The sequence below is a fragment of the Mchenga conophoros genome, linkage group LG6 (assembly GCF_057382185.1).
Source record: "Mchenga conophoros isolate Kocher_MC1m ecotype Shallow Benthic linkage group LG6, M_conophoros_male_GT1.1, whole genome shotgun sequence".
NCBI lineage: Eukaryota > Metazoa > Chordata > Actinopteri > Cichliformes > Cichlidae > Mchenga > Mchenga conophoros.
Genome location: NC_140531.1, coordinates 38,780,147 through 38,793,618, shown reverse-complemented (window position 1 = coordinate 38,793,618; position 13,472 = coordinate 38,780,147). Strand labels below are relative to the sequence as shown.

The 13,472-nt window shown below is 41.4% G+C and overlaps 1 protein-coding gene and 2 non-coding genes across 3 annotated transcripts; 1 reads left to right on the top strand and 2 right to left on the bottom strand.

Moving 5' to 3' along the window:
- The first annotated feature begins 722 nt into the window (after positions 1 to 722).
- On the top strand, positions 723 to 5,654 carry exosc9 (exosome component 9). Its single transcript, XM_085277940.1, has 12 exons — positions 723 to 863; positions 1,074 to 1,168; positions 1,258 to 1,377; positions 2,147 to 2,249; positions 2,347 to 2,484; positions 2,624 to 2,706; positions 3,524 to 3,656; positions 4,207 to 4,295; positions 4,418 to 4,564; positions 4,876 to 5,042; positions 5,149 to 5,224; positions 5,323 to 5,654. The coding sequence occupies exons 1-12, from the start codon at positions 798 to 800 to the stop codon at positions 5,384 to 5,386; spliced, it is 1,281 nt and encodes a 426-aa protein (XP_085134066.1). The 5' UTR covers positions 723 to 797; the 3' UTR covers positions 5,387 to 5,654.
- A 173-nt stretch (positions 5,655 to 5,827) lies between these two features.
- On the bottom strand, positions 5,828 to 5,899 carry trnaq-cug (transfer RNA glutamine (anticodon CUG)). Its single transcript has one exon. It is a non-coding gene; the product is annotated as a tRNA-Gln (tRNA).
- Positions 5,900 to 6,193: 294 nt separating this feature from the next.
- Positions 6,194 to 6,267, bottom strand: trnai-aau (transfer RNA isoleucine (anticodon AAU)). Its single transcript has one exon. It is a non-coding gene; the product is annotated as a tRNA-Ile (tRNA).
- Between the last annotated feature and the right edge of the window lie 7,205 nt (positions 6,268 to 13,472).

Here is a 13,472-nt window from a genome sequence, read left to right as displayed (position 1 = left end):
GTAGAAAGACAGTAGCAAGAATGAAAGTGAAGGCTTTCATGATGGTATGAGACCTGCTGTGAAGGTGGTCCTGATAAAAAGACAGGAAGCCGAGCTGGAGGTGGAGTTAAACATGCTAAAATTTTCATTGTGAGCCTCTAGGATGGACAAGATCAGAAATGAGTACATCAGAGGGAGAAGTCAGTTTTGGATGGAGCTGCCAGGCATGAGGAAAAGAGGACTCTCACCTGGATGACTGAGAACCTTCACAGACATTTCTATCAAATATATTTCAGTGTAACTGAGTGACAAAACATGAATTTTATTATTATTTTTCATGCATAACATAAAACAACATTTAAAGAATGGAATATCCTCATACTAAATACATTTTGCCCATTTTTTTTATTGCTTTGTAATGTGTTTTCCAAAATTTCCAAATTCCTCCAAAACAATAAAAAGCAGCTACTGAGAGCTATAAAGGACAAGCTTTCAATATGTCACTAAAGGCATCAAACCATCACACCGCGCTGGGATTTCAAAATAAAAGACCCGTATCAATAAATTCTACGCCCAACATATCAAAAATAATGAAATACGACACAAATAAAGATTCTAAATGAATTTAAACGAGTTTAATAAAATACTTAATATTAATAATTTTAGATACGCCAATTATTTTAAAAAAATATATCATCTAGCCGCTTTTACGTTCACGTGTCTTCTGCACTTCCGGGTTAGAGTTTAAAAAAACATCGATGGCGGCCACATGCTTTTTGGAACGGTGAATTAGATCAGTATATTATAACAAAAACAGAATGAAGGACACACCGCTGTCCAACTGCGAGCGGGACTTCCTGCTTAAAGCCATCGAAGAGAAAAAGGTGGGTGCGATAATCAGCACGCGCTGTTATGTGTGTGTGTGTGCGCGCGCGCAGCCTGAGGATTTAACATGATGGTCATATATCAGTGTCCTATCCTGGCATCGTTGCTCTGTTTTAGAGAGGATTTATGTGTATTATAGTGCCTTACCATAGCACACCTACAGGCTTTCATCCGCACTCATGGGTCCTGTTTCTGTTCTCTTCCTTCAGCGCCTGGATGGACGGCAGACCTATGACTACAGGAAGATTAAGATCAGCTTTGGGACTGACTATGGGTGCTGCTTTGTGGATCTGGGACAAACCAGGTGAAGCTGCAGCCACATGTTTGCAATCGTGTGCCAAACTGAGCATCTGTGTACACTGAGCTCTGTATTCACTGTACGGCTCCCCGCAGGGTCATGGCGCAGGTGTCGTGCGAGCTGGTGGCTCCTAAAGAAAACCGACCGAATGAAGGAATCATGTTCTTCAACATCGAGCTGTCCCCGATGGCCTCACCGGGATTTGAGCAGGGAAGGTGAGGACGAACCTCACTCTTTGAATTCAGCTCATTCATTTATGTTCGCTGGAATATAAAGAAATAAGCTTGGGTTTTTTTTTTCTATGGAGTGTAGGGACATTGTTCCTGAATTTAATTAGATCTGGTGACTGGAAAGCATCCATAATAAGCTTCCATGTTCTGAGGCCGTGGTTCCCAGTTGGATGAGGGTGGAGTACCGATTGGGTTGGGGATGTATGCAGCGGGAGACTGATAAAAGGACTGGTGGCACTTTTGTTTTGGTGAGGAGAAAGGTTACCATGAAACAACAGCTGTTCATCTATGTCACCACGAGCTGTGGTTAGTGACTGAGATTGTGGATGCCAGCGACAGACATGAGCTCCTCCAAAGGCCGTCTGTGCTCAGTCTTAGAGCCAGGGTGTGGAGCTCGTTCTTTCAGGAGGCGCGCAGAGTACAGCTGCTACTCCTTCATAGCGTAAGGAACTAGCTGAGGTGGCTTGGGCATCTGATCTATGTGTCTCCTGCTCCTGGCTTCGAAGTGAGGTAATTAAGACTTGATCTACAGTAGCTACCTTAGCTTACCAACAATTCTGGTTTACATGGAAATAATATGTAAGAGGACCTCTGTGTTTGGAGAATGATAGCTGGTGAATTATAGATGACCTGTGCAGTTATTGTTAATCACAAGTTTCCAAGTAGTGGTCGTCCCCTGGGGCTGTCTGGTTCATTTAGACAGACTGCTGGTGCAGAGAGTGTAAATCATCTGTGGGGTTTTCTGTGTTTCCAGACAGTCTGAGCTGTCAGTGAAGCTAAACAGACAGCTGGAGAGATGCCTGAGAAACTCCAAGTGCATCGATACAGAGTCTCTGTGTGTGGTGTCTGGAGAAAAGGTAACACATACACACAAGACAGACACGACAGACAGAGAGAAGCTTTATCTATTGATGATGATGATGATGGTGGTGGTGCCTGCTTGCGGGTCTCTAGGTGTGGCAGATCAGGGTGGATGTTCACACACTGAATAATGATGGAAACCTGATGGATGCCGCCAGCATCGCCGCCATCACCGCTCTGTGCCACTTCAGGCGCCCTGACGTCAGCACCCAAGGACAGGAAGTCACAGTGGTGAGTCAGCAGCACCACAGCAGGTGGTGTCTGAGCTTCCCTGGACCTGCTGGGAGAAAATTGATGATGTTATTGTTTTCATGAGAATTCTGCTTTATGTTAGCTGTATTTTTTTTTTTTTTTAAATTTCTGTCTTCAGTACAGTCCAGAGGAGAGAGACCCCATTCCTCTGAGTATCTACCACATGCCCATCAGCGTCAGCTTCGCCTTCTTCCAACAAGGGTAAAACACTGCTTCTCACAAGATTTCTTCTCCTCTGTATCAAAATGTTAATGTCATGTTTACAGGTGCAGCAGGTTTTAGTTAACTCAGTATATTCAGTAGTGTTTATAGAGAGTCACTTCAGACCTCCACCAGCACAAAACTCGTGGAGGGGCAGCCCTCATCAGCCTGCCACGACCAGCTGGGGAGTGAGGGGAAGCTCAGTGCATTGAGGCATGAAGACAGTGCCGTGGTTGCTGGTGTTACACGGGCCAGGGTATTTCAGAAACTGCTGATCTTCTTTTCCCACATGCAAAAACATCACCTGGTCTGACAGCACCTTGATTTCTGCTGTGACATTTGCATGATAGCAACTGAATTTGGGGTAAACGATGTGAAAGCATGAATCCACCCTGCCTGTGATGGTGTGATATTACGAGGGACCTTTTTTTTTGGGAAACTCTGGGTTCCTCAGGAACAAATGTGCATTGTTTCAACTCCACAGCCTGCCTGAGGGTTGTTGCTCAACATGTTTATGATCAGTGCACACATGATAAAACTCAGATCATCTCAACCTAATACTGGCGAGATGTACCTAATAAATTTGCCAGTGAGAGTGAATATAAATTTGACTTTAGCGGCACAACTGAGTGCGTGTTCAGGGTCACCTGATCCAGCCTCAGCATTTAACTGTAGTAACATGCAGGCGATCAGGAGAGTAACTTAACTGATCTCGGGCTGTTTTCTTAAAACAGTCCTCTTATTTTCTGCTGACCTTCTGAGTACCTGCAGGTGACCACTTGTTTGAACATTAACCTTCCTCATTGTTTCCCTGCAGCACTTACCTGCTGGTGGACCCGTGTGAGCGGGAGGAGCGAGTGATGGATGGCCTGTTGGTAATCGCCATGAACAAACACAGGGAGATCTGCTCCATCCAGTCCAGCGGAGGCATTATGCTGCTTAAAGAGCAGGTGAGCTCCTTAAAAGCTCTTTGTTACTGTGAGTGAGTGAAAATGGGCTGATTTCCAAAAGGCATAAATTAAGAAATTAATTCTATTTTGTTTTTCTCAAAATGCAAAATTTCATGAGGACTTATGAATGGGAGATATGACATGTGCTGAAGGTATCTGCAGCAGCAGAGTCTTTCTTGTTTGGAGTTTTCCAACTATTTGTCCTGCAAATGTTGTTGCATACACTCCCCGCTGAGGTCTGTCCACAGATTTTCTGTGATTAGGCCACAGAGGTCTGTAGACATCATGGCAGAACCTCATGAGGTTTAATTAAGATCTTTGTCCAGTTGTCTGATCTTCAGCTTTGTTTGAAACGGGCTGCTCCCAAAATCTGCTGGAATATAATTGAATCAGTTCATCCCTCTGCCAGTGAAATATTACAAGGCCCAAATGATTTTTTTTTTGCTTACTCTAAAATCAACAGATACTTGGCTGATATGTTGGTGAAATAACTGTTCAGTACAATAATTCTTTATCAGAGCAATAGATCTTTTTCTGTGTTTTGTTGAAGGTGATGAGGTGCAGTAAGATAGCTGGTGTCAAAGTGTCTGAGATCACAGAGCTCATCAGTGAAGCCCTGCTGAATGACAGGAAAGCCAGGTGAGCAGAGACTTAGTCTCACTGCCAAACTTCAGTCTTAAACTAGAATCATTTTCGAAGCTAAATTAAAAACAGTGTATTTTCCTGTGTTCCTGTATTTAAAATGCGTATTTTAAATACAGGAAGGCCGGTGGAAAGTGTGGATTTGCAGAGTCCATGCCACAGGACCGAATCACAGCTCTGAAAAAGGACGAGACTCCGGTTGAGATGACAGATGTGACAGAAACAGCCAATGGCATTATCCAGAAGGGCGAAGCTGCACCTCAGACGTATCCTGAACCGAATTACAAGCTTGGATATAAAGCATATGAAAAATGGGACACGGTGTCATGGCATTCTTTCAAATGGCCAGCAGGGGGCAATTGCCAAAAACAGATGCCACTTTTCACTGGATTTGTTACGTCTATAAATGCTTTTGTAATGAGTTAGTGGTCTTGGCAGTTTTAAGTCAACAACATGAATTTTATTTTTAAGGTTTATAACTGAATGACTACATCAAGATTTTATATACAGTCTGTGATATCAACAAAGAAAATGTGTTCACTTCCTTGTTCTTAGTCTCCTTAACCACACATGCTAGGGTGCCATCCCCAGTGGTGCCAGTCCCTGGTGTTGGACAGGTGGGGCAGGGGCTGCAGAACAGCTGGGGACTGGAGGAGGATGATGAAGATGATTATGAAGAGGAAAAAAATGACAACAGTGGTGACGAGCAAGTGGAAGAAGTGACAAAGATGGATGTGGGCGAAGGTGGTTTATTATTTATTTATTTGGACAGTTTGATGTAAAAGTCAGGTTTGCTGATTAGAGGAAAAGAATAAAAATGTGCTTGAACTGAGAGTTTGTTGTCTTACAGGAGATGTGGTTGAGATATCAGACAGTGAAGAGGAGGATGTGGTCATATTAAATCCTGAGGTGCCAGAAAAACCAAAGTAAGCACAGCTGTTCTTTTCTAATGAATGTAATTAACAGATAAATATTATTTTTATATTGATGTGGTTGTTCTTAATTCATTTTTTATTGCTCTCAGAACTACAGGCTCCAAGTCTCACCAGAAGGGGGCAGCAGCATCCAAGAAACGGCAGAAAAAATGAGGAACGACTGCAGATGGGGATTTGTTCCAAAACGTCAAAAGGTTTTATTATAAGCTGGATTTCAACGAGTCCCACCTGAAGTGACTGCAGCTCAGAAATAAAACATTAACTTGATGTTTGTAACTGTTTCAAACAAATGTACAGAAAGTGAAAATGTTAAAAGATAGTTCATCTGTGCACACCAGACTTTTATATTTCAGTTTGTTTGCAGGGATGTATTTCCTACGTCGATTTCAAATAAAATTAAATAGCTTTTTTTCTAACAGCGTTTCTGGCTTCATCTAATGGGTTTTATGAATGATAAATGCAAACTGAGAATCTGTAAATATCCTAACATCGTTTCAATGTGTAAACTAATTAAAGTAAGCACGTGTTGTCAATGGAAGACATTTACAATTATGATAATGATAAGGAGTAGCAGCTGGAGAGAAGTAAAAGTTTAGGTTCCACCGAGATTTGAACTCGGATCGCTGGATTCAGAGTCCAGAGTGCTAACCATTACACCATGGAACCACCGTTGTGACACAATGAGAAGGTTTGATCGATATAGACAACATGATGGCATTTCGTTAAAGTCTATAAAACTACTTTTCCTCACTGAGAACGATACAGATTTTCTGAAAAAGAAAAGAAAAATGTTCTTGCTTCATTAAGCAAGTTAGCTGAAGTTAGTTAGCATACTTGTGATGAGCTAGCCCCGATATGGACTAGCATGCGAACAAAACCTCGATAAATGGAAGAAAACTGCCGGATGACCAGATGTTTGTATTAGCGAATTGCTTGAAACAACATAAAAGAAAATAAAGTTGGCCCGTACGGGGATCGAACCCGCGACCTTGGCGTTATTAGCACCACGCTCTAACCAACTGAGCTAACCGGCCACGTTGAACCTGCCCATCAGTCATAGTTAAATAACTCACACGTTTCATAACAAATGGCAGCTACATAGCACCTCTGTGGCGGATGTTAGAACACCACTCAAACCGCTAATGCGAAATCACATTTAAATCAGTTTTTAAATCACTTTTGGTCCTACACCCTAGTGTTCACACTTAAATGTAGGCTGTTGAGTACTGACTACAGATTTTTGGTTATGTGCTGAAAGCTTTAAACCATTTACAGTTTTTTCTGATGGCTTAAGCACATTTTTTGTAACTATTGGCTATTTTTGCAAAACTCTACACACAAATAAGAAAACCCTTCACCAAATCAGCAAAACATTGTAGTTTTCTTGTAAAAGCTAATAAACCTTGCTTAACTCTCCAGTTAAAAATAAGAGTTGCTCACTAAATTTTATCACACACATATATGCAAAAAGTGAGCGCGAGGGCCCTCGGTGCGCCCCCTTGCTGCTGCTGCTCAAACTGAACCTGTCGAAAGGGGAGGGGGCATGCTGCTTCCAAATAGTGCACATTTCATTCATAATATTGTCAGTGCAAGCCCATTATGTGTTAACTATTTCCTACACTACACACTACACACTAACTACACACTAACTACACAAGATTTGCGCTAAACGTCACAAATCTCTCACATCTCAAAACACCGCCGTCACTCCTAAAACTTCCTTCCTTCCTAAACAATAAATGCCATGTTGCCATATAATTTTTTGATTGGTCCACATAGTACATTTTTCCACCAACAGGAAAGGCTGGGGGAGGGGGGTTGTCTTTGCTCACAGGTGGAGAGTGCTTTCGAGCGTTTTCCTTATAAAACGCCGTTTTTACCGTTTCTTCCCGCAGTAAATATAAACAACGACAGTATTCGGGAAAAAAAACAAACATTGCAGATATTTTTATCATTACTCTGGTTTTACGTGACCGATCAACACCATTTAAAAACTGGTATAAAGTCCACACTTTGTCCGTCAATTGTTCCGTCTGTCCTGCTCACATCTCCAATGGTTGTACACGTTGTCATTAACGTGGCATCACTCCACATCAGCCACGCCGCTTTGCTAGCTAAAACACCGGTGTCGGCACATAAGGACGCTGTCATAGCCTGTCAGCGACGTTGATTAGCTGCGTATATATGAATGTGAATCGCATTATTGGCTGGACTGTGGGATAAGGTGGCATCGTTCTAATCCCATACGGGAGCAGCCAGTCACTTACTGACTAACACTGCAAAACAGAATTGTTAACGTATTTACTTTAATTTCAATTCAGGTTAGATTTGTTTTTGTGCGAAACGCAGATTTTCTGTGCGCAGAGACCGTGCCAGCAGTGCGCAATTGCGCACGCGCGCAGCTTAGAGGGAACATTGGTGGTTGCCAATGATTGTGTGCACTTGGAGTACAGGCACCAACACCTTCACATATGCTTCAGATGTGTTTTTGTAGAGTAGTGCCTTTAAATGACTTCATGCAGGGTAAGCTGAGACATACCATATTTAAAGGTGAACCCACTTTGAAGATTTTTCAGAAAATTTGGTCTTTTTCATCTTTTTGTGGAGAAGGATTCATACAGTATGATGAGGAGCCCAAATACATCTCAAAGCTTCCCAAGAAAACCAGAGAGGACCAAGAATGGCTGACTGTCATTTACTTTCCTTCACAGCCACATAACAAATCCATTTATGGGGGCACTTGAAGACTGGTTTAGCCAAACATTCCTGTCATCACAAGTAGCTCTTGGGAAGTTCGTGCTGGGTTATCAGGTTTTGCATAACATTTGTTGAGTGCTGCTGCCTTGAAAACAAAAGCTGGGGGAACCAAATTTACATATTATTCACCATCACTGCACCTTTTACTCTTAGTTGATATTAACATTTCTGATGGGAAATGCTGTACTGACTTTAAAACAAATGCAAATTAGAAGCACCTTTTTGCAAGTTTGCAAATGAGTCTCTGCTCACACACCAGTAAAAAAAAAAAGTCATATTGTTGTCATTATTATTGTTGATATAAACTCCCAGTGAGGCATTTTAACACATTCAAAGAAAAATGTTGTTTAGAGCTGGAGTTTCCTTTTTCCAGAGATGATCATCACGGATCAGACTTAACCAGTTTGGGAGGAATAAAGCACAAACTCCACATACAGTGAAGTGCTGCAGTTTAATGGCATGAAGCAGTGGAGGTGGGACCTGCCAGACAGCATGTGTTTAGACACCTTCTTATCAAACAGGCCATGCTCTTATATATATGTCCGTGTGGACGAGTTATAAAAAATTCACACTACTCTGAGTTGTTATGAAGGGAAAAACTATCTATCGAGGCTAAAACATTTTTTTTGTTGGAGCTGTTGCAAGAAGAATTTTCTCCCCAACATGAAGAGGCATCAGTGTGTTTCTCTGTAATCTGTGAAGACGTTTTCACACTGGCTTCAGGAGCTGAGTGCCAGTTCTTGCATGGCTGCAGTGGGAGATTTTTCAGACCCACTGCTGAAGACCAGAACTTTACTCTGAAGTAATGAAATTTGGATAAAAGCAGAAACCAGTTAACACAGAAAAGCTACTTGACACTGACTAACTACTACTAACAACACGAACTGGGCCTTTTGGCAGGCAGTGACACTAAAGCAGCATAAATAACTTTCATTAGATCTTGCAGTTCTAGGTCTTATTTTGTTGGGTTTTAAAGTTAAAGGTCTAATTTTTATGATGTTTCATGTTCAATCTTTCATGTCCCTAGAAGGAAGATAATTTTTTCCAGGAAAAATTGTCTGCAATGATTCCCCAGCTAGCAGGAAAACAGCTATTATTAACATCTACAGCATCCTTTGCTCTGAAACCTGAGCTCCTTTGTCCTAATTAGAGGAGTGTGTTGATTGCATCCACCTGTTATAGAGAGTGACACTGAACCAAGACCTCAGCTGAACCTGAAGCTTATTTCTGTGGCAAAGAGGATTTTGCTATAAAGCACAACTTTCACATCTTAGTAATCTATTTTGACTTGCCTTTTTAAAAAAAAAATCAATGGAGTTGTGCGACACTGGGTGGAGCTAAACTCAAACATCACCCCTTCTCCTGTTTATATGGACTAAATATAATGCAACCCACGTATTCTTATGGGCACTCCCTCTTTAGTGATTCGTTTTAACCCCATCTTGCCCCATCTTTGGTAGATATATATGTGAATGCATATGGTTGATTGTTTTTATTTTTTTAGACTCTATTCCAATCGTGTCTACAAGGATGAAGAACAGAAGCCAAAAATGTGTCTATGAAACTATCAAAGTTGTGCTGTTGGAAACTTTCACTCACTTTATTTCTCCGTGCATGAACGTTGTGCCAGAAGCTTCCACTCTTTTAAGCAACAATATCACGGTGGGCAGAATTTGCCTGCAGTGTCCGTCAGTCACTGCTGATTTCTTTGTATAGCCCCATCCCATAATGCTTCCAACAATTTCGTGGTGTCATTCTGCTGCCAGGCTTTTGGCAAGGGCACTTATCTTCATTTGTTTTTGGTTCAAATGAATGGAACTGGGTTTAGATTGGGCACAGGCACTGCATGAGTGAGGAAGCGATATCTGAGACTTGACGCTCGGCCTATCAAAGAGCTCCCTTCAACTTTCCAGTCCTTAGAGAAGTCATGAAGGCGATGCGTGTGGAAGTCACTCATCATAACTGGTGGTGTAGCTGCAAGCTCAAATGGCGTTTGAGTGACAAACTGTTGGAGCAGAAGCGATGAAATGAAACTTGGTCACATGAGAGCGTTTGCACTTGTGCAGTCTGTATTAATAGTTCTGGTTGGGGTGCTGGTGGCCACAAGTCAAAGTGCAGGACTTTGTGTCAGGGAAGTTACAACATAGACAGTTTTCTAGCAGTGCAAACGTGATGGGTCTTGTTCAAAATGATCAGGATCTTTCTGTGTGTTTACATATATACAGCTGTTTATTTTAAATATAGCCTGAATTTACTGGATTTGATAGAAATCCCCAAACTACCACCTGAACTGTTGAATGGATCCATTTTTGGATTTCAAAGGAACATTTAACCAGCCATAGCTATGCAGAATAACTCTCACATGTGGGGTCTAGGGCAATTTAATGCTGGCATGGGGAGACAGAATATGTGCTATCATAAAAGAGCTATTAATGTTTTCGAATTGATCTATAAGAGTAGCTGTGTGTATGACTGAGGCATACTTCAGTCTGCTCCAGTAGATTTACATGGCTCTTGGGTTAAAGCCCTAAAAGTACCAGTTTCACTGAACCATAATTGGTTCTTGAAACAACAACTCTGACCATGTTTCCAGCTAATTCATCATTCAATCTTATAACAACAAGTCAAACAGACACTTTCAGGCAGTTGGTGGCAGTGTGACGTGTAAAGCTTATGAGGCTTCAGTCCTTTAAGACCTTTACTGTTCTTCCCTTAAGGCATCTGGTCTGACTTTTACCAAACAAAAGGTAAAATAAACTGAAGTTTATTTATTTAACAGAAGTATTCACACAACTAGAAATTAGCAAATATTCCTCTGACACTGACACTAAAGAGAATTTTTCTAAACAACACACAGAAAGTCATTCAGTAAAAACGACTCTCTGTATTTAAAACCTCAACGTTAGGATTTGGCCATGGCTGTATGTTTTCAGAGCCAAACATAACCATATTTGCACGAGAGGCTGGAGTATTATATTAGCAGGTAACAAGCTAGCTTGGTTAGTAAGCTGCATTCATAAACTGAACGTATGCAAAGCAGACGTGCAGATCTGATAATTGGTGCTAATAAAATCAAGGTTCACTCAGCAAAAATTAAACACAGAAGCTGCTTCTCACATAATTGCATCAAAAAAGCACAGACATGACCGAGAGGCTCAGTTCAGGGATTTGAACTAGCAGAGGTGAGGCCTCCCAGATGTCAATCAGCTGCAGCTACCCGTCACACCTGTAACTCCTTTTCAGGAAGTGTCATACATGTGCATGTCTTCATGAGTGCATGCACATACAAGTTGCACTTGTCTGTGCAGCGACCTTTAAAAAAAATGTTCCTTTTCATCTTTTTTGGGTAAAAAAGTACCTGTGCTTTTCATGCTTTAAGACAAGACCCCAGAGGCTGTAGGGCTTAGTGCCTGATCCTGCTGATGCACTGTTTGTGTATAAGAGGAATGCACAAACTGTTTGTGTGTTTCAACTTTCTTTCCCTTTTCTGTTACTATTTTATCTTTTGCAAAGCTATTCGCTCAGTGTTGTCAAATGACTGTTTAATGCTAACCACTGAGCTAACAATAATCACAGCTCTCTGTGCCGAGGCCTTAACGAAATTATTATTTTACATTCATGTCATAACCTCTTCTTTCAACTTGCTCCTCTTGGGTGGTTTTCATCTCCTTCTATCTTTTTCATCTTCATCTTCCTCTCTCATGCTAGCCTCCTGTACATCCTCTCTTACCTCATCTTTAAACCACTTTTTCTGTCCTCTTCCCCCTCTGCTGGCAGTTTCACCATCAACACCATTTTCCTGGTGTACAAAGCATCTCATAACTAAACATTTTCAAACCATCATCTATATTCAAATCTTATCTTTTTGATCCTCCTTACTTCCAACACAGGTACGAATAACAAAACCTAACTAAAGTATCCTTGGGCAAGACACTGAGCCCCGAGTTGCCCCTGATGCATCGATGGATGTGTGAGGGTGTGTGTGAAGGTATAGACAAAAGCACTGTGCGTGTGACTGCATGGTGAGCTTGTACAAAAAATCACTCTGAGTGCTCAAAATTATGTAGAAAAGCACTTTATAAGTACCAGTAAATTTACCAACATAAGTAGATGTAAACGTATGTGTGGTGCTGAGTCTGAGAAGCACAGATGATTGAGAGGATGATTTTGGAAACTTAAATAAACTCCTCTGCTGAAGTAATATATTTTTCCTACATCTAAACACTGAAACAAACTTTCTGGGCAGACTTTTGCATCTTAAACAATGATGCTATTCTTTTCTTAGATGTGCTTTACCACTTTGATTTGATTTGATCCCAATAACTGGCAACAACGAGGATGAATGACCTTTTTTGTGGCGTTTGCACAGTTTTGTGCAGAGATTCTCTGAGAGTCCTGCGTTTTCCTTCTATCAAAACATACACCAGGGTGTTGCTGGATATCGTGGTCCAGGACTCCACCACAAAATGACTTTTATTACCAGGAAGCAGAGCACAACTAAAGGTATCAAAAGCCTTAAGATGACAAATCCTGCCACCGACAGAGATGATTTACTTCAAAATCTTATCGGCAATTTTTTCCCCCTCTGGCCTGCGGTGCTATTCATACATCTAGATTATTTGTTGTAAGTTGCCCAGTAATGGAAATATCAGCTGTAGAACATTCGGCCTCTCTTCAGTCAGTGTCACTGTTGCTGCAAAACTCCCGCGATAAACGAGGGACCACTGTATAGCGTGAAATCACAACAACAGCTGCTTCGGGATGCTTTATGTTGTAAGGTAAAGATCCTACAATAATACAAAGAAAAATAAAGTCTTTGCTGTGATTTCTTCTTCACTGATGCATATAGAAGCTGCTGGGTGTTGATTCTTTCTTGGATTATAATCATCTCTTGGTCTTATCTACATTTATGAAAAGATTATTTTCATGAAACCAGGCCACAGTCCTGCCAGTTCTCTTCTGTGTGTCATCTGTTTGTCAGTGATCAGCCCAATCTCTGTAGTATCCTCTGCAAACTTTATAATGCTGGTGTTGGTCTGGGAGGTCAGACAGTCAGAAGAGGCCAGACAGTTCTGGTTCTTGATGTCTGGTTTCTAACTCTGGCTGACTGCAGTCTGTCTGACAGGAAGTTCAGCATCCAGTAAAAATGCACGAGTGGATAAAAGAGTGCATGAATGAAGAATGAGGAAAATAAATAACTGTCTGGGAAATAAGAGAAAGGATAGAAGACACCATTGACTTAAACTGCAACATAAATGGAACAGATGTCATTTAATATACACTCACTAGCCACTGTATTAAGTACACGTTGCTAATGGGTTGAATCCCTTTTCACCTTCAGAACTGCTTTAAATCTTCATGGCAGAGATTCAGCAAGTTGCTGGTTTTGGTCCATATTTACACGATAGCATCACACATGGCATGTTAGACACTGCTGCTGAAACAAGGCTGCTTTGATCACCACAAGGCACAGTTTCAGCCA